We start from the raw sequence: 20,700 nt of genomic DNA, 5'->3' as shown, positions 1-20,700 counted from the left end.
AGTACTTGAAGGTGCCATCCTTTAGCCCTCAAACGTGCATATCTTTGTCGAAGGTGGCTAGTCAAGAACTGGTAATCCCTTCGAGAAAAGAAGCCACTAAGTCGGTGGCTATTAGTATAACAAGAGGCAAGATATGTTGGCCAGGAGCCACTTCCATGAAGCAAGGGGAGGGCACATGTCTCTTGTATGGGACAAAGAGGACCAAGTGTCTCTTGTCTCCAAGATTGCCAAGAAAGATAAAGGACCATCTGGAAGTTATATACCCATTTGGTGAGATCATTTTATAAGCCTAAGAACTCAGGGCAAGGAGGGTTGTATGTTGGGATATACTTTGAAACCACTTTTTCACGTACTTGCCTAATCACTCGATAGAGAGGGAGTATTGTCCATTAGTCTACATAGGCTCTGCAATGAACCTACCTTTGTGTGGCCTTGAGACCCTAGAAGGATCGAGGAATAATTCAATGGCACATGGTGCCAAGACTTCTCTCTAAGCTTGCGACCATAGTTATCAAGACCGGATCAGACTGGTGGTCCGACCAGTTAGACTGTCGACCGATGCCTAAGCAGATTTGGTCCAAAATAAAAATCAAGTTTGATCAAAACCAGTATTTGACCAGTTTTAGCATGTCCAACTGACCTGTTTCAACTGACCAAACAAAGTGGACAACCTTTCTTTCTAATATATTACATATATTTAAACTCAACCATTGTCGATCTCAAACCCAAATGAGAAAGAATGAGGATTGTGTTAGGTTGGCAGCTGGCGAGAAACTTTTTTCACATCTCTATCATGATAACCGACCCCAAATAGTTGGGATAAGGCTTGGATGATGATAATGGTGATGATATTACACATTTAAATTATTATTTATAGTTTTCTTAATATTTTTAACATTCGGTCAAACCGTTTCAACCAACAACCAAACCGGTTTTGATTAGACCGAGCCCCACACCAGCTCAGTGCGTGGTCCTATATTGATAACATTACTCAGAATTGTTATCTCCACAAAATAATGGACCTTGAAGGAGCTTGTTCTTGACAATGGTAAAATGGGTTTTAGTGAAATGCTTAACATTATAAAGGCCATGAGTATTGTTGATGTATACAAAACTTCAGCTTGAAACCATTTGTTGTAATGAGATATTAATGCATATGTGATTGCTGCAAGTGTGTACATAGTGTAACTGCTTTAGGCACCTCCCATTTTCTCTAAGGGGAAGTTTGGTAGCCAGTTGCAAGGGATTCCGTAGTAACTTGACATCTGGAAGTTCTAAAACTTTATTGATCACTTGCATGGAAGTTCTCGAATACAGAAATCAAGCTTCACATTGATCTAATAAAACTTCACAGATATCAAGCTTCATGGATTCACAAAGAGGGGGGGATAGAAGAGAGAGAGAGAGCAGGATTATAGAGAGGGGACTTAGAGAGAGAGGGAATAGGCTCAAATAGAGAAGAGAGAGAGAATGGAGTTAGAGAGAGGGGGAACAGTTAGTAAGAGGACTTAAAGAGAATACAAATAGAGATTGAAAGGAGCTCAAGAGAGAAATGACACAATGGAGACAAAATGAAGTTAGAAGAAATGGCACCAATAATAGCGGTTGCTTCTCGGCAATTGGAAGAAAGGGGATGGCCTATAGCCAAGATGCCTTGATCTTCAAATTGAATGGCCGGGTCTCGCTCCTGAGCCGAAGAACCCTTGCTTAACACCGCCCCCGACTATTAACCCTTATCGTCCCCTGCCGATCCTTTAGGGGGGCCTCCTCTCTTCAAGGAACACTCGCTCGCTTCTCCTGGGCTTTCTGGCCTTTTGATCGAAAGGATACGGTTAGAGTTTGAAAGGGTACTATTAGAGAGAGGAGCTAGAGGGAGAATGGCATGGTTAGCAGAAGAAAGGAGTTTGAGAGAGTTAGAGAAGGAGAGGAAATAGTAAGAGGGCACAGTTGGAGAGAGGTGTTATAAAGAGAAAGTGCATGGCTAGAGAGAGAGTAAGTGAGAGAATATGGGCAAAATTAGAGAGAAGATTTAGAGAGGGAAAGGTGTCAAAAAGAGATACGGAACATTCAGAGAATAACATAAATAAAGGAGTTAAAGAGACAGGGCATGATTTGAAAGAGTTACAAAGAGAAAGGTTATGGTTTTTGTTCGCTCTTTTCCAAAAGGGCCCTTACTGTTGACCAGCTACAAAAGAGGGGTCTTCGCATCCCTAATAGGTGTGTGATGTGCTGCACAGATGAAGAAAGCACGCCCATCTTTTTCTCCTCTGTCCCGTGGCTCACGAAATGGAGGGCCCTTCTCCAACTCTTCAAATGCCAATGGGTTACGCCCAACTCGGTCCTACTTCTGTTTCGCTCCTTCCACCCCTTCCCTTGGCCCAAAGCTGGTATTCTCCTATGAAAGGCCTTGGTTGTTGCTACCCTCTGGACCTTGTGGAATGAACGCAACAGCAGAATATTACGTGGTGAAAGGTCCTCGCCAAGTGAAATGTTCGACAAAATTATATCCCTGGTTATCTTTTGGGTGACTGCTCACAAAATGTTTAAAGGATTACCCCCATCCGCCTTCTTCCAAGACTTGGAAACCTTACTCTATTCAAGAAAACTCGTATTCCCTGTGCCTCCCTTTGGATTCCACCTATCCCAGGGCAAACTAAATTGAACTTTGATGGATGCTCCACGGGTAATCCTAACCCTTCTGGGATTGGTGGTCTCATTAGGGATCATGCACGCCATATCCTCGTCTCCTTCTCCAAGTACATCGGCCACACAAATTCCAATTCGGCAGAGGCCCTCACTCTCCTGAAGGGCATAAGGCTTTTTAACCCCCTGTGGAGCTCTTCTTTAGTGGTTGAGGGATTCCAAGAATATTATTCGATGGGCGCCTCCGGCCTTTCTCCTCGGCCATGGACGCTTGCTTATATATTTGAATATTTGTGCAAATTTGCAGGGCTATAGACATCTCTTGGAAGCATATATGACGGGACGGAAACCACGAAGCTGATTCTCTCGCGAAGGAGGCTGCGTCTGCGGTTTAGACACCCCCTCGTTCCTCTCTCTAGTTTCTCCATGGGACCTTGTTTTGTACATACATGGGCCTCTATACTGTTGTTTTTGCATAGGGTTCCCCTTAGGGGGGCCCTTTTATTTTTGTATAGAGCTCTCGGCTTGTGGGAGGCCTCATTTTTGACCTAATGTACTTCTCTCTTTTTAATATTATAGAATTATTAGCCTCTTAAAAAAAAAAGAACTAGCGAGATAGAAAAATGATATAGGAAGACTAAAAAAAAATGAGGAAAACTTCCTAAAAAACCAGGATAAGCAAACTTCAATGCGGTATTTGGAAACTATAGATTCACATTTTTTTGAGAACCTAAAACTTCCTAAACTCAGTTTCCCGTAGCACTTCTTGTTAACAAACGAAGCAGTGACGTGAAACTGGAACTTCCAGTTTCTAGATCTAAACTTTCTTGTTATCAAACATGGCCTAACTCTAGCTTTTGATGAACAGAAAATAGATTATCTAGACTCTACTCAGAACACAAAAGTCAAAGGAGAACGTCAACTGATGTTTGTTAAAGGAATAAAAGAAGCTAAGGGCTTATGAGAGGCTAATCCCACACAACTGCAGACATAAAAGTCAAGGTCAAAAGGAGAGACAAAATAACTTGATGTCTTACTTCTAAAATCATTTGAGAGCCCCGAGTGTAAGAGGAAGGTAGAAAAAAGGCATGTAAGAAAACTACTTCAAGTCTTGGATGCCCTCTAACTCCATAAATGAGTCTTGAGCTCTTCTGAGGGAAATGTGCAAATCACTCTAAGGGGAAGTGAAGGGAGCTATCACCAAATACAATTTTCTGATGCAATAGCATATATTGTGTCCAAGAAAACCCATTTTCTTAAATAGCAAAACATGTATGCAAGTTTAAGTTGGTAGCAGTAACCAGGCAAGCTACAACACAATCATAAGATGGGTTCCAGCTATTCAAAGGTGTGACTACTGCGATAAAGGGATGTGTGGTAGTTCAAGGATTAGCAGATATTAAAAAGATCCCACATAAATATGCATTGGTGAGTGGGTTCCTGGAAAAAAAGGTAGGCATTATCTAACCAAATAGCATAGGAATGCTACAGTTCTAAATTTTCTCGGGCAAGACTTGCACATACATTAGAGCACCATGACATAATAGTAAGAGAAGATGTATAATGAAAAACATTAAATGCGATGTAATCAATCCAATTTAAACGATTCTTTTTAACATTTTCAAAGAAATGTTTATAGATGGCAAAAAAGAATCCTACGCCAGGAGCTTCCATCCTTGATATCCAACATGACTGCTTCTTTTGCGTGACCAATGCTCTCTTCAACTAATTCCAATGGATTTTCAGTTCCTGTAGGAAAAATGACATAGAAGAACGAACATGAGTAGCATTCAAATTCTTATATCCAAGAGAACCAACCATCTCAACTTGTGCACACATGAGTCAAAAGGGTAAATTTAGAGAGAACTTCACAGATTTCATATCAACATCTAAAGAGAGCCGTCACTACGTATATGTGCAAGGCACCCCCAAATAAACAGCATTCAATGTAATTCCTTCTTGTCTAAAATCTAAATCATGTCCTCAAGTGATTGATGTAACCCACAACATCCAATGGATAGTTCCAACAACATCCACATCCACCTTGATACACCAGCTGCCACAAGAGGTATGGTCATATAACTCAAAGGGCCAAGATAGCTTGAGATCAGGAAAGAAGCACAAGGGACTCTATGAAATGAATCGAGTCAAAGCAAGTTGCATGGACACAGGTATGTGCACCAATGCCAGACACAGGTATGGCGTGTCGGATTCCTCATGCCACGAAAACGAGTATTCAGCAACACAGCTATATTATGAAGAGACAACAAAATCCAACCGTGTATTATTAATATCCTATTTCATAATCTGTAGCAACGAAAAGACAATTATACCTTAGTTGGCTGAATCCATAGATATTTCTTGATTTTGTAACATAGAATAGAATCGAACATTGAAGAGATTAGTTGACAACAGTAAAAAGATGGGGCGATGTGAAAAGGAGTATATCCCTCTCCTCGTAGTGCCTTCCATTCCACTATTCTGATCGAGAAAGATTCCACCAAGTCAGAATTCAAATGTTTCCTTGGCCGTGTGGAACATGGATTAGCATTATCCATTGATATTTTTACATATCCACAGATATTTTCACATATCCATAGGTATTTTCATAGTACATTTGTGTCAACTCAAAACCAAAAGAAGATCAAGTCTCTAAGATAATGTGCCCAATGGTTAGTGACAAAAGAAAATAATCTGGAAGTATCTGTGTTAGTGTATGTACATTGACATGAATATGACCAGGTTACAGCACCCAAACAGAAGCATCCCATGTACTAGCAACCAAACAGAAGAATCCAATGTAATAGAGTTAAGCAAATCATCCGTTGGGTTACCTAAAGGGGAAGAAGGCAAGGCTCTTGAAGATACATCTAAGTTATACTAAAGATTCCATGAAATGTTTAGGATTGACTAGAAGTCAAACAAATAACACGAACAATGCAAGTCATGCATATAGATATTTAGAAATGCAACAATCGAAGCTAGTTACACACAAATCACAAGCAGACCCTCCATATGTGTATTTGATCACTGGATTTGACCAGAGCCATTTCTAATTGTATGTAGAAGATATACCAGTTGCACTCTCAACTTCTCACATAAAAAGCATAGGGTCTACCTCCATACAATTTTATGTTAAAAAATTATGTCAAATAGTGAGTTTTTGGGGAGCCTAATATCTGCTTGAAATCATGAACATATGTTTTTTCTCAACTGTAAATATGCTCTTACAACAAATATACTACCAGCACCCTCCACATATTGTCCAGCCATATGCTATAGGGAATATATTGATGGGTACTGCCATCTCATAAGAAAAGTTGATATGATGAGTTATTGCCATTTCAGTGGGCCAAATCATTAATAGCTCGCAGATAACTTGACGAATGGAATTTGAAGAGAGAGAAATGTTGTTTATTAGTGAATTGAGAATGTTAGATCTTGCAATGCCAATTTGAGAGGTGTTTATTACATTCAAAGAGACAACAGTTGGCCTTGATGTACAGTTATAGATCATCATTTATCTTTGAAGTTGAAAAAAACATACATATAACCATAGTTTCAAAAGGCGGACCTCCCAACACCTGGGCGCCCGCCTAGGCGGATATGCCTGGGCACCCTCCTAAACCCACCTAGGCAGCCAACCAGGGCCTGCGCCCCACCCAGGGGTGGGAATTCAGCTCCTTGAGGGAATTTTTGGGTCAATTTTTTAATACTAAAGGGGTAAAACCCATTAGAGGCTATTTTAGAGAGAGAAAACCAAAACAAAAAAAAATTCTACAAGGCCGCCTAGGTTCAGGGCGCCCGCCTAACCACTGGGCGGCCTGGACCCCCCTCCCCCCCGACCACCTAGGTGCCGCCTAGCGCTTTTTGAAACACTACATAAAACTTTTCCTCTTTGAAAGATAAAAAGTACACAAGTTGTTTTATGCTAGGTGAATTCAAATAAAATATCTTGTAAGGGAACCCTTTTTTGTAAAAAATAACAACGCCGTTTGGGCCAGTTTTTTTTCTCATTTTCTTCTCAACTAATTTCATACTTGACTTACTGAAATTCCTTGCAGACATTTTAAAGCACTTAGAACTCCCAAGTGTCTATGGATCAATCCAGATCGTGGTTCAAGCCAAATGTACAAAAAAACAGCCGGTCCCCACGGCAAGCAATAAAACTCAGCTATGCATGCAAGTACGCAGAAAATACCTTTCCATATAGAACTCTCAACAGAAAGTGCAGATCAAGAATCCAACACAAATTACCTCCCCATGTCGGGGGTAATAAGAAGTTGGGAACTCAATCAAATTTTTGGAACGTGCTGGAATCACACCAACGAGATGCCCAAATTTCTTCATAAATAGAGGAAATGGGCCAATATTAGCCACAAGACCAAAATCTCAAGTAATTAAGCATCATGAGGACGGGAATAGGCTCCTTGCCTTCAGCTATTTTTCTTTCAAGCATTGACAGAAGACACAATATCCTCTTTTCCCGACCCTGCAAGAAAGAGAGAGAAAACTGTGATAGCATGAAGCAAGATTGGTCAAAACACAACAAAAATGCTTCCTCAAACCAGGGTTCAAGATCGGCAGACTAGGCCTAGGCAGACCTGGGGTAGCCCATTAAACTAAGGGACCTTAAATTGAGGCCCCACCTGACCCGACAAGCCATGTGAAGGGGGCCAAACCGGGACCATGTTGATCAGGGCCTTTAGGACCCATCTGGCTGGACAGGCCCATTCACACCCTATTAAAATGGAAATTTACATAGAAAGGGCTTGTTGAACCTTAATACTAAGGCTTGGGCCCAGATTATTAAACTAATGAGCCTTAAATTGAAGGCCCAGCACAGCCCAGTGAAGAGGCCCAAACTATTGGCCCGTGCCTTCGAGGCCCATCGGACTAGCCCAGCCCATTTGCACCCAACCCAAAACCAGAGAAGTGAGTCAAAAGAGACAAAAAAAAGGAGGGGGGGCGGGGGGGGGGGGGGACCTTATTTAGAGCTAGCAAGAGACAATTCTTAGCAGCAGCCAATTCCCCCTTCTTCCAGAGGCAATTACCTAAGCACAGCCATGCATCTTGGATAAAAGGATTCAACTTAATCTGGAGCAACACAAAAAAAACAAAATTACAAAATCTCCATGAACATAATTTTAAGCAGACATACAGCCAAAACTTCTCTTCAACAATCATACAGCTTTCTTCATTATTACAATATCAATATAAAAGAAAAAAATAATAATAACGTACAGCTTTTGACAAATGATCTTCTGCTTCCTTACAATGTTCAGGAAATACATCCAATATCTTCCCTCTTAGATACTCATAAGTAGCTCGCTCTAATGAAGAGACTCTTTTTTCTGCAAAAGAGGCATAACATAATGTATCAAGAGTCCAATATACATGGGACCATAAATGTTCTTCCATATCACTCTTTTTCTTTTTTTCCTTTTCTTTTCTTTTCTTTTCTTTTTTTTTAAGTATATCATTGAGAGATAAGCATGGATTTAGCCAAAAACCAATAGGCTCAGACAAAGTGCTCCATGCAGTATAGAACAATACTAGGACGCAAACAACAAGTTAGGTAAAGCTCGTCACATTCCTGCAATGAAATGCAAATATGAAATGACAGTCATATCCATACAATTATTATAGATAACAAGTTTTTGAAACACATGGTCCTAACTATGGCCTTAGGCTGGATCATCGTGCTACGGGAGCATGAGGCTAGATAACATAGAAAGAAGAATGAATTGGGAGGTGAATAGGGGGAAAATATGTTACGTAAACATAGAGTGCAACAGGAATCAGAATCAAGAAACATGATTGAGGCCGAGTCAATATTCAGATGGATTTTGGTAAGGAGGCATTGAACATCCTTTTCCCATGCTTATATAATCTAACCACTGTTCAAGAGGCATTGGATAGCCAGCATGGAGAGGAGACACCATAGGATAGGTGGCCTCTCTTTCAAAAGAAACCTAAGAATAAAAGGATTGAGTCCCACAGAGCAAAGTGTTACTTCCACTGCTAGTCTTAGACCAAGGGCTTTCTGAAAAAGCCATCTAAGGAATTATTATAGCATGAATTTGTAGATCTCTGTAGGAATCTTGAGCCTCATAATGCAGGGGGCCCAAAGAACCTCAGTAAGACTCTCATGACCCTTACAAGGCATGTTTCTTGTTAAGATGTAAAGGAGGTTTAAGCAAGAAATTTTTGCCAGGCCTCAAATTTTCTTTCACACCTCTGAGACCTTTGATAGTAGAGATGGGATGGGACATGCTCAATGTCATTAGATGATGATGTAGAAAAACAAAATACCCTAGAAACTTGCTAAAACGTGAAAGATATAGTCAAGAAAGGGGAAAACATGTCTGTATCCAATTCAAACATGCACAAAAAATGCCAATTACATGGTAGGCTAATGGGCTGGAGGGAGTTCGAGGGGGACTCTCTCTTGAATGAACTCTTGATCTTACCCCTGCCATTACCGTAGTTGCTTCTCTTATTTTTCTATTGTGTAATACGACCCCTAGATTTCAATTCATTCCAGTTTAAAACAACATTTTAACCTTTATGATATTAAAAAAAAAAAAAGTTAGAAAAGGCAAATTTCAAGGCTAGAGTTCTATAATTTATGCATGAAAGATAGCGCATGCATCAAGTACTTTCATTGGGCTAAAATTTCTAAAAATAAACTAGACGCAACATTATTCTAGCATAAATCAATGCAGTCAATTATTTAACGATAATAACTAAAAGCAGCTGTCACATTCTCCTCCAAACTAAGCATAAAAGCTTTTGATGTTCTTGCAGCCTTCAAATTGTCTAGGGCTCATCAGATCTTAATAAAAGCATGTCTAAGAATGAGAGGTACTTCATGCCATGCAAACACAAGAGGCCCAACAATATGGTGTAATGTTTGCAAAACAGAAGGATCTTCTTAAATATACAATGTAATGGAGAGAGGTGATGGAGTAGACCCAACGGGACTCATAAGTTATATCATATGAAAAGCATCAAATCCAATAATATCAGGGCCTTTGCCTAAAGGTCATCAAAAAGGAGCCACAGCTAGAACACAAAATATTGACGTCCCCATGTCCAATAGACACTCTTTTCTTTTCTTTTCTTTTCTTTTTCTTTTTTTTGTAACTGCAGGAATACTCATATTATTGTATCATAAATGAAATCTGGATCACTAGCAAATTGGGGGGAAGGTCATCAGAGATAAATAATTCTCCGAACCCCCTGGGGCGTGTAGTATCATCTCTCCAGCACGTGTTTAGAAATACATTGAATTTTTACAGTTTCCTCCTATAGATTGAAGAGAGCTCTCTAAGAATAACATAAGGCTACAAAAGGATGGAGTGATCCCATGGAGATTTTAATTCATTTAAACTTTAATTCAAATTTTGACATCCCAAGGGTGGCTCATACAAATATTAAGGTTAACTTGGTGATGGATGGTTTAACAAATATATGGGCAGTAAATAGGAAGGTTTGCGTATAAGGACTTTCAGCCACCATACTCCAAGAATCAGCAAAAACATGAGATACTGGACTTGTTTATTATAAGAAGAGGTATGAGATTATGAATTATAACAAACACTGCAGAAAAAAAAATGACATGTTTATGATGAAGTAATAAACTTTTCAATGATGTGGACATTGAACCAAAATAAGAGTAATGGCTATAAAGATTAGAAAGAAGTAAGAAAATTCACGAATATGATATAACAACCACTATCTGTAGACAAGGTAGAGTCACTTGAAAAAGTGCAAGAATATGAAGGAAGACTGGCATTTCTTGTCAATGATTCCAAGTAGCAAACTCAATAACCCAAGAAGTTTTAGATATAAGTAATGCTTGACAAGGAAATGCATTAACAATAGGAACAATCATCTGAACTTCCACAATAGGGAGGATTAAATAGGCAACAAATGATGAAACCAGCATAGGCATAGCATCTGCATTATGAACTCTTCGATTCGGAGAAATGAAATATTGCATATCCAGAGATTCTCAGATTAAGGACGGTATCTCTTCCATCTTCAATCATAAAATCTACAGGTCTTAACAATCTCTTGGATGCAGAAACTTCACATGATCCTCGCAAAGGCATTGAATTGGACGCATACTTGCCTAGAAAATCACTTAAAAGAGAATTTAAATCAAATTCCACAAAACCACAACGGATAAAGCAAAAAACACTGCTCATATATGAAAATTGGGAAGTATCCTCTTTCCATGAGTTATGGTATCCCTTGAGGAGATCCATCCATATCTGGCAGACAACGACAGAGCTATGACATATCCCCTGAGGAGATCCATCCATGTTTGGCAGACAACAACAGAGGTATGACATATCCCCTGAGGAGATCCATCCATGTTTGGCAGACAATGACAGAGGTATGACACATTTGAATAAATATTTTGTCACTAAGAGTGAGAAAAAGAAAATTCTGTCAATTAAAAACTTCACTCATTGTGTCTTAATATTGAGGTTTCAAGTAATCTTTGGTAACTGACAAAAGGTGTTTGAGAGGGCAACCAGTAAATTTATGTGCTTCAGATACAGGGGCTCCATTCATGCAAATGAGTACTCCACCAGATTACCTCAAGGTCAATCATTCATCAAACTTAATTATGCCTGATATTTGCATGATCTGATGAAGTTAACATGAAAACCCCTGGAATGTTGATACACGCAGGTCTTTGAATCGCCATTGTTTTGTCAATAGAGAAAACTAAATGCGCTACGTTGGCTAAGAGAGATAAGGAAATCCCTTGACCAGTCAAGTTCTTCAATTATAAGTTACAGGGATACCCAGTCCATCTTGAATGATGCAGATCAAACACACAGGTAAAGAATCTACCATGTCATGATCAACCAATAAATAAGGAAAAAAAAAACACACCTCTCTCTCAAAGAAAATGACTAAGTGATATGTGCAGTTAGTATTGACATCCCATTAGTTCTATAGCACACTTATCTAATCACCATGGAGGCCAATCTCTTCAAATGTGACCAAAAATCTACAAAAACTCACAAAAGAAGACATAAGAGCAAAAGAGATTCACCGTATTTGTTGTTACATTCTTATAAATGGAAGTAAATGAGGCATTTATGACAATCAAGCCCCAAAATAATGTTGATAACTGAAACCTCATAAATGAACAAAATGTGATAGAAATTTCACCCACGAGTCAAACCCAGCAAAAACCCAATACAAAATCAGCAACAGCTCAACACCAATAGCCGTATACAGAATAATACACAAAAACATACCAAAACCCCAAAACAGATAGCCATCAACGATAAAAAACATAAACAGGGGCATGGGAGAACACAGTCCATGGTTCAAACGAACCCATGGAACCAAAACCAATAATCAAGATTACAAAGTAAATTTTACCAGGAGGAAGGGTTGAACTAAGAAGCTTGAGAACTTCATCAACTTCTCTCTGTAATCTTTCTGATCTCTCCATGGGGTCAACTGGAAAGAACTTGTCACGCGTAAGATAGAGGTTATCCACCGATTCAAGCAACTTTGTAACCATGGGATCGCTCTTATCGACATCAGGAGCCATTGAACCAGGATCAGTCGCCATTGCCAGCTCTATGCAAATATCAGCAAAACCTAGAGAAATAATGATACCGGAAAACAAGCCTTCAATTCACTAGTTTTACAGTACAAGGAAGAATGAGTGACATGGCCCCAACCGCAAATGACAAATGACGACCGGACCCGACAAGTGGGCTAAAAAACCGTCGACCCGTGAGAAAAAAAATTAAATTGGGTTAAAACTAGACGAAACTTGTACTTGATGCAAAACCAGTATTTGAGCCATTTTGGCCGGTCCTACTAAGTTTGCAATTGGTTCGACCGCCAACTTTTTCTAATATATTACATATTTATAGAAAATTATCACAAATATATCTTAATTTTTATCTATTTAGAGAAAAAAAACTTTCAATTTTCATAAACCCAGCCCACATTCTTTTTTTTCAATTTTGAATTAGTTTTTACCAAAATAACATCACGATAGTCGTATTATCATGAAGTGAATTATTTTTTACCAAAATAACATTCACAATAGTCACTTTAATTATCGTAAAAACTAACTGTGTGGCCAATGGGTAGAGGCTAGAAAATCAAGCCGCAAGATCCGCACAATGTCCATGACCCACCAGAGCCGAGCAACACTCGAATGAAGGCCTGCACTGGAAGAAATCGATACGTGTGAGAAACCACGACTAGAAAGACATTACAGGACCTGGAACATACGAAAGACAAGGAACTACAACAACACAAAAGCTCATCGATTGGGACATGTCATGTTGCACCTGGGACACAACGGTGTAGACCTCGGGCCAGCCACCCCGCCATCATCCACAAAGAGTCATGTCAGGGAGGGAAGCAGGACTTCATCTAGTTGCCATATCACTTATGTGACGCGACAGCGCAGTTGGTCGGGGCCTGGTTTTCACTTTGGTCCTTGCGCAGGGAGGGTGTGCACGCACGCGAGAGAAAACCCTCTTTCAAACAACCGTGGGGATCCACATGTGCTGAGCACCTGTGGGTGGGGCTCTCCTGGGCACGGATAGGAACCAACAACGAGAGAGATTTTCACGACGAGGGGGGGGTGTTTACATCTAGATGCTCACCTCACCGTTTGGGGTTCGTGGGACACACCCGGGAGGTTTGCCCTCTTAGAACAATTACGAAGGCCTCCGTCTGTCTGCCAGTGTGGTTTGGACGAGGATTCTCTTTAGGCTTTCTAAGTATTCTCTTCTCTCTCTCTCTCTCTCTCTCGTCAGCAGTTGTGATGGGGCTTGATTATCCCTCCCTGTGGTGGTTCCCTCGGAGAGGCTGGCTGGCTGGCGGGAGGCTACGATAGAACTCGAGAGTTAGGACTCGTGGGTTCGCTCGTGATCGTGCGTCTGTTGCGAATGCGAGTTCTAGCGCATGGCAGACGGCTTGTAGAGGAGAAGGGAGTGGGGTTCGAGATGTGACGTGGCTTACAAGAGAAACAAAATGGGTCTGCGCACTCAGAGATGTTTTCTCTCTCTATAAAGGATAGGGACAGCACACTCAAGGGTATTTTATCTCTCTGAAAGTTTTCTCTCTCCTCTTAGCGGGATTAAGGGTTCAGGAGTAAAAGACGATTGAAAACAAACATTATGCCTCTGATTTAGTGATGAATAATCCGCCTTTTTACAAATGACTTAAGCTCGTTTATATGGAGAACTCACTAAACAGGGGTGAAATGCTAAAAGACTAAGCTTAATTACAATTAAAGAAAATAAAATAAAATTCCGAAATTAGGTACAATGATCAAAACGCTCTTAAAACCTTTTATGCAAATGGCCAAACCATCCCTGCCTGATGGTCCTCGCACCATTGGCAGATCTTGGAAGATTTTTTGAAACCTTGTAGCGATGGTTCAACTGGTTTGCTGTTATTTCCTCGATGCTCGTTCGATTCTGAGCATTTTGATGTCTTTTAATCGTGCTGAGGCAGCCTTTTCCCACTGAGTGGGAGTCCGGCCATATTTGTGATCACTAATGTCATTCGACCTATGATGCTCTGAGTCTTTATCTTATTTGCAGATGAAAGAGGAGACTGTCATAGTCATTTTGCACCAAGTTTGGCATGTTTTGGTCTTCATTTGAGGCATTTCCTAATTTGGGAGGTCCCCGAAAAAAAGGGATTATGGCGACTGAGCAGATGTACTTTTCCTGTAACCTTGGGATTTGTGCTTATCAGACCTTGGATCTGGTACAACAGTTATACCAGTTTGCATCTATTTGCGAGGTGGTTGCATTGAACTCGTTTTCATGATGATCAGATGCACGGATCTCGAGCTGTGCTTCACGAGGTTCAAGATGTCTTCTTCTTAAAACCCTAATTTTTCTGGATTTGAGGTCACATTCTTTATAGAAGAAGTTTGACTCTGGGTCACACCATGGTACATGCCATAAGTCAAAATGAAGGGGCTGTCGCGATCTAGAACATGTCAAAATTTGGGCTTTTTTTGGTTCTAGACGAATGTGTTGTGGGTCATTGAAGTCCTTCTCGAGATGTGATGTTGTAGTCTCTATGCTTGGGGACTGGTTCAGTGAAGCCGCAATGCCATACCTGTCTTGAGGCAATATGGGTGTAGACCCCTTTTGGGTGGTCCGATTGTGGCCAAATTTGGTCTTCAAGGGTTTTTCGACATTCTGAAAGCAATGACAATCGTCAGGTACTGTTCAGAAGCTGCTAGGGCAGGGCTATAGTTGTAAGGTCTTTCCTTGGCACGATAGCACTCCTCCTAAGTTGTTCAGTTTGCGGCTTATTTCTCGATACAACTTTGGTCTGTCAATGTCTTGTGTACTAGCAGGACCAAGCTATTACCGGCTCTCTTGTTATTTGTGTGGGAGCTGTAAGTATGCAAAAAATGACATATAACAACTTGCAAGATAGATGTTGCGTTTCGAGAGAAGCGAGAAGTGCAGCGTTCTGAATGAAAACTTTGTCGTCAAAGTTCATCTCTTGAATCCTTACTAAGATGAGTTTATTTTCCTCTCAACTAACAAGAACAAGAACAAGAAAAAGAATAAGAACAAGAACAAGAAAAAGAACAATAAGAACAAGAATAAGAACAAAAACAAGAACAATAACCAGAACAAGAATAAGAACAACAAGAGCAAAAACAACGATAAGAACTGATAAGCACAATAGTGATAACAAGAACAAGAATAAGAACAAAAATGATAAAAAACAAGAATATGACCAAGAAAAAAGAACAAGAACAACAAGAAGGACAAGTACAAGAAAGATAAAAATAATAACAACAACAAAAACAACAACAAAAAACAACAACAACAGGAAGAAAAAGAAAATAACAATAATTAGAACAAGAACCAAAACAAGAATAAGAACAAGAACAAGAACAAGAACAAAAACTAGTATAAGAACAAGAACAGGAAGAACAAAAACAAGTACAAGAACAACAACAATAAGAACAAGAACAATAAGTAAAAGTACGAGAACTAGAACAAGAACAAAAACAATAACAATAACAACAAGTAGAAGTACAAGAACAACAACAACAACAAAAAGAAAACAAGAAGAAAAAGAACAATAAAAACAAGCATAAGAACAAAAACAAGAACAACAAGAACAAGAACAATAATAAAATAAAAAATAATAACAACAACAACATTAACAATAAGAAGAACAATAAAGAACAAGAATAATAAGAACAAGAACAAGAACAAGAATAAGAACAAAAAACAGAACAACAACAAAAACAATAATACGAATAACAACATAAAAAACAAGAACAAGAACAAAAACAATAACAACAACAAAAATAAGAACAAGAACAAGAACAAGAACAAAAAAAATAACAAGATTAACAATAGCAAGAACAAGAACAATAACATCAAGAATAAGAACAAGAACATGAACAACAACAACATAAAAAAAAACAAGAATAAGATTAAAAAAAACAAGGACAAATACAAAAACAAGAACAATAACAACAACAATAACATATAACAAAAAGAATAAAAATAAGAACAATAACAGAAACAAGAATAATAACAACAAGAACAAGAACTAAAACAAGAATAAGAACAAAAAGAAAAAAAAGAACAAGAACAAGAACAAGAATAATAAAAACAAGAACAAGAATTAAAACAAGAACAAGAACAAAAATAAGAACAACAACAACAACAATAACAACTAGTATAAAAAACAAGAACAACAACAATTAGTACAAGAACAAGAAGAACAAAAACAACAACAATAACAACAAAAACAAGAAGAATAATAAAAAAAAAAGAACAAGAACATCACCAACCACAATAAGAATAAGAGCATTAATAAGAACAAGAACAATAATAAGAACAAAAACAAGAACGATAAAGATAACAACAAGAAGAAGAAAAAGAAAAAGAAGAAGAACGCAACAACAACAACACAAAAACAACAACATAAAGATGAAAAGAACAATAACAAAAACAACATAAACAAGAACAAGAATAAGTACCAGAACAAAAATAACATGAACAACAAAAACAAGAAAGACAAGAATAAGAACATTAACAATAGCAACAAGAACAACAACAACAAGAAAGACAAGAATAAGAACATTAACAACAACAATAAGAAAGACAAGAATAAGAACATTAACAACAACAACAAGAATAACAACAACGACAAAAAATAATTAGAACAAGAACAAGCAAAAGAATAACAACAATAATAACAGCAACAAGACGAACGACAACAAGAACAAGAAAAACAACACCAAGAAAAACAAGATCAAGAACCGAAACAAGAACAAGATCAAGAACAACAACAACAAGACTACTAAAACAAAAAAACCAACAACGGCAACAAGAAGAACAACAAGAACAATAATAAAAAAAAGAATAACAACAACGACAACAACAAGAATAAAAAGAACAATAACAAGATCAAGAACAACAACAAATAACAAAAAAAAGAATAAGAATAAGAACTACAACAAGAATAAGAAAAAGCACACCAACAACAACAATAATAAGAAACTGCAACAAAAACAACAACAAGAACAACAATAAGAATAAGAACAACAACAACAACAACAACAATAATAAGAACAAGAACAAGAACAAAAAAAGAGCACCAACCACAAGAACAACAATAAGAAAAAGAAAGGATAACAACAACAATAACAACAACAACAACAACCACAACAAGAACAACAATAATAAGAACAACAATTAGAAACACAAAAAACAAGAACAACAAAAAAACAACAACGACAACAAGAACAAATACAACAACAACAACAATAACAAGAACAACAACAGTAACAAGAACATGAAAAAGAACAACAAGAACAATAACAAAAAGAACAACAAGAACAAGAAGAAAAACAAGAACACGAATAAGAAAAATAACAAGAAAAAGAAAAAGAACAAAGAACAATAAGAACACTAACCAAAAAACAAGAAAAAAAAAATAACAACAACAAGAACAAGAAAAAATAACAAGAATACACAACAAAAACACGAACGACAACATGAACAAGAACAAGACCCAAAATAAAAACAAAAACAAGAATAAGAACAACAACAACAAGAACATGAACTAGAACAAGAACAACCAAAAACAAGTACAAGAACCTGAACAAAAACAACAACAAAAACAACAACAATAACAACAATAAGAAAAAAAGAACAAGACCACCAACAATAAAAAGAAAAACAACAACAATAAGAACAAAAAGAATAAGAACACCCTTAACAACAACAACAACATGAACAAGAATAATAACAAGAATAAAAACAATAACAATAAAAAGAATAAAAACAAGAACAAGATCAAGACAACAACAAAAATAAGAACAATAACAAGAACTAGAACAACAAGAGCAAGAACAATAAAAATAACAACAACATGAACTAGAATAAGAACAACAACAAGAACATGTTGTTCTTATTGTTATTGTTGTTCTTATTCTTGTTGTTCTCAATGTTGTTTATGTTGTTGTGTTGTGAACAACAAAAAGAACAAAAACAAGAACATGAACATGAACATAAAGAACAACAAGAACAATAATGACAACAATAAGAACAACAACAACTACAAGAACAACAATAAAAAGAACAACGAGAACAATAAGAACTAGAACTAAAACTAGAATAAGAACAACAACAAGGACAATAATAATAAAAACAAGAATAAGAACACAACAAAAACAAAAACAATAAGAATAAGAACAAGAACAAGAACAAGAACAACAATAAGAACAAGAACAACCAGAACAAGAACAAGAACAACCAGAATAAGAACAAGAACAACCAGAACAAGAACAAGAACAACCAGAACAAGAACAAGAACAACCAGAACAAGAACAAGAACAAGAACATCAAGAATAAAACAAGAACAAGAACAAGAACAAGAACAAGAACAACAAGAGCAAAAACAACGATAAGAACAACAATGATAACAAAAAACAAGAACAACGATAAGAACAACAATGATAACAAAAAATAAGAACAACGATAAGAACAACAATGATAACAAAAAACAAGAACAACGATAAGAACAACAATGATAACAAGAACAAGAACAATGACAAGCACAACAATGATAACAAGAACAAGAATAAGATCAACAATGATAAAAAATAAGAAATGATCAAGCAAAAAGAACAAGAACAACAAGAAGGACAAGTACAAGAAAGATAACAATAATAACAACAACAAAAACAAGAATAAAAAACAACAACAACAATAAGAATAAGAATAATAACAATAACTAGAACAAGAACCAAAACAAGAGTAAGAACAAAAACAAGAACAAGAACAAAACTAGTACAAGAACAAGAACAGAAAAAACAAAAACAAGTATAAGAACAACAACAATCAGAACAAGAAAAAGAACAAGAACAAGAACAAAAAGTAGAAGTACAAGAACTAGAACAAGAATAAAAACAATAACAATAACAACAAGTAGAAGTACAAGAAAAACAACAACAACAAAAAGAAAAACAAGAAGAAGAAGAACAATAAAAACAAGCATAAGAACAAAAATAAGAACAACAAGAACAAGGACAATAATAAAATAAAAAATAATAACAAGAACAACATTAACAATAAGAAGAACAACAAAGAACAAGAACGAGAACAATAATAAAATAAAAAATAATAACAAGAACAACAAAGAACAAGAACAAGAACAATAAGAACAAGAATAACAAGAACAAGAACAAGAACAAGAACAATAAGAACAAGAATAACAAGAACAAGAACAAGAATAAGAATAAGAACAAGAAACAGATTAATAACAAAAACAATAACAAGAATAACAACAAAAAAACAAGAACAAGAATAAAAACAATAACAACAACAAAAACAAGACTAAGAACAAGGACAAGAACAAGAACAAGAATAAGAACAATAACAAGATTAACAATAACAAGAACAAGAACAATAACATCAAGAATAAGAATATGAACATGAACAACAACAACATGAAAAAGAACAAGAATAAGATAAAAAAACAAGGACAAGTACAAAAACAAGAACAATAACAACAACAACAATAACATATAAAAAAAGAATAAGAATAAGAACAATAACAAGAACAAAAATAATAACAACAAGAACAAGAACTAAAACAAGAATAAGAACAAAAAAAAAAACAAGAACAAGAACAAGAACAAGAATAATAACAACAAGAATAAGAACTAAAACAAGAACAACAACAAAAATAAGAACAACAACAACAATAACAACTAGTACAAAAAACAAGAACAACAACAATTAGTACAAGAACAAGAAGAACAAGAACAACAACAATAACAACAAAAACAAGAAGAATAATAAAAAAAAAAGAACAAGAACATCGACAACCACAATAAGAACAAGAACATTAATAAGAACAAGAACAATAATAAGAACAAGAATAAGAACAATAAGGATAACAAAAAGAAGAAGAAGAAGAACGCAACAACAACAACAACACAAAAACAACATAAAGATGAAAAGAACAATAACAAAAACAACATAAACAAGAAAAAGAACAAGTACCAGAACAAAAATAACATGAATAACAAGAACAAGAAAGACAAGAATAAGATCATTAACAACAACACCAAGAACAAAAAAAAAAAAAAAAAAAAACAAGAACAAGAACAAGCAAAAGAATAACAACAATAGTAACAGCAACAAGAAGAACGACAACAAGAACAAAAAAAACAACACCAAGAAAAACAAGATCACGAACAGGAACAAGAACAAGAACAAGAACAAGAAAAACAACAACAAGACTACTAAAACAAAAAAACCAACAACAGCAACAAGAAGAACAAGAACAACAACAAGAACAATAATAAAAAAAAGGATAACAATAACGACAACAACAATAATAACAAGAACAATAACAAGATCAAGAACAAGAACAATAATAAAAACAAGAATAAGAACAAGAACTACAACAAGAATAAGAAACTGCAACAAACATAACAACAAGAACAACAATAAAAATAAGAACAACAACAACAACAATAAG

The 20,700-nt window shown here is 36.7% G+C and overlaps 1 protein-coding gene across 16 annotated transcripts in view; it reads right to left on the bottom strand.

Moving 5' to 3' along the window:
• LOC18434176 (uncharacterized) overlaps positions 1 to 12,535 on the bottom strand; it is a 29,362-nt gene extending 16,827 nt beyond the window's left edge. For 4 of the 16 annotated variants that reach the window (XM_088855886.1, XM_088855887.1, XM_088855889.1 and 1 more), the window contains exons 1-2: positions 6,845 to 6,987; positions 4,303 to 4,392 (exon numbers count right to left, since the gene is read on the bottom strand). In XM_088855886.1, the coding sequence (XP_088712012.1) occupies positions 4,303 to 4,333 (31 nt within the window). In that variant the 5' untranslated portion in view covers positions 4,334 to 4,392; positions 6,845 to 6,987. Of the gene's footprint in view, positions 1 to 4,302; positions 4,393 to 6,844; positions 6,988 to 7,077; positions 7,136 to 7,629; positions 7,741 to 7,887; positions 7,998 to 11,257; positions 11,348 to 12,057 lie in introns of those variants that run through there. The other 12 variants (XM_020667186.2, XM_088855888.1, XM_088855891.1 and 9 more) reach the window with 9 other exon arrangements.
• Between the last annotated feature and the right edge of the window lie 8,165 nt (positions 12,536 to 20,700).

Source organism: Amborella trichopoda, chromosome 13, assembly GCF_054954075.1.
Source record: "Amborella trichopoda isolate Santa Cruz 75 chromosome 13, AtrichopodaSantaCruz75HAP2 v2.0, whole genome shotgun sequence".
In the NCBI taxonomy this organism is placed as follows: Eukaryota; Viridiplantae; Streptophyta; class Magnoliopsida; order Amborellales; family Amborellaceae; genus Amborella; species Amborella trichopoda.
This window is presented reverse-complemented; position numbering and strand designations above follow the sequence as displayed.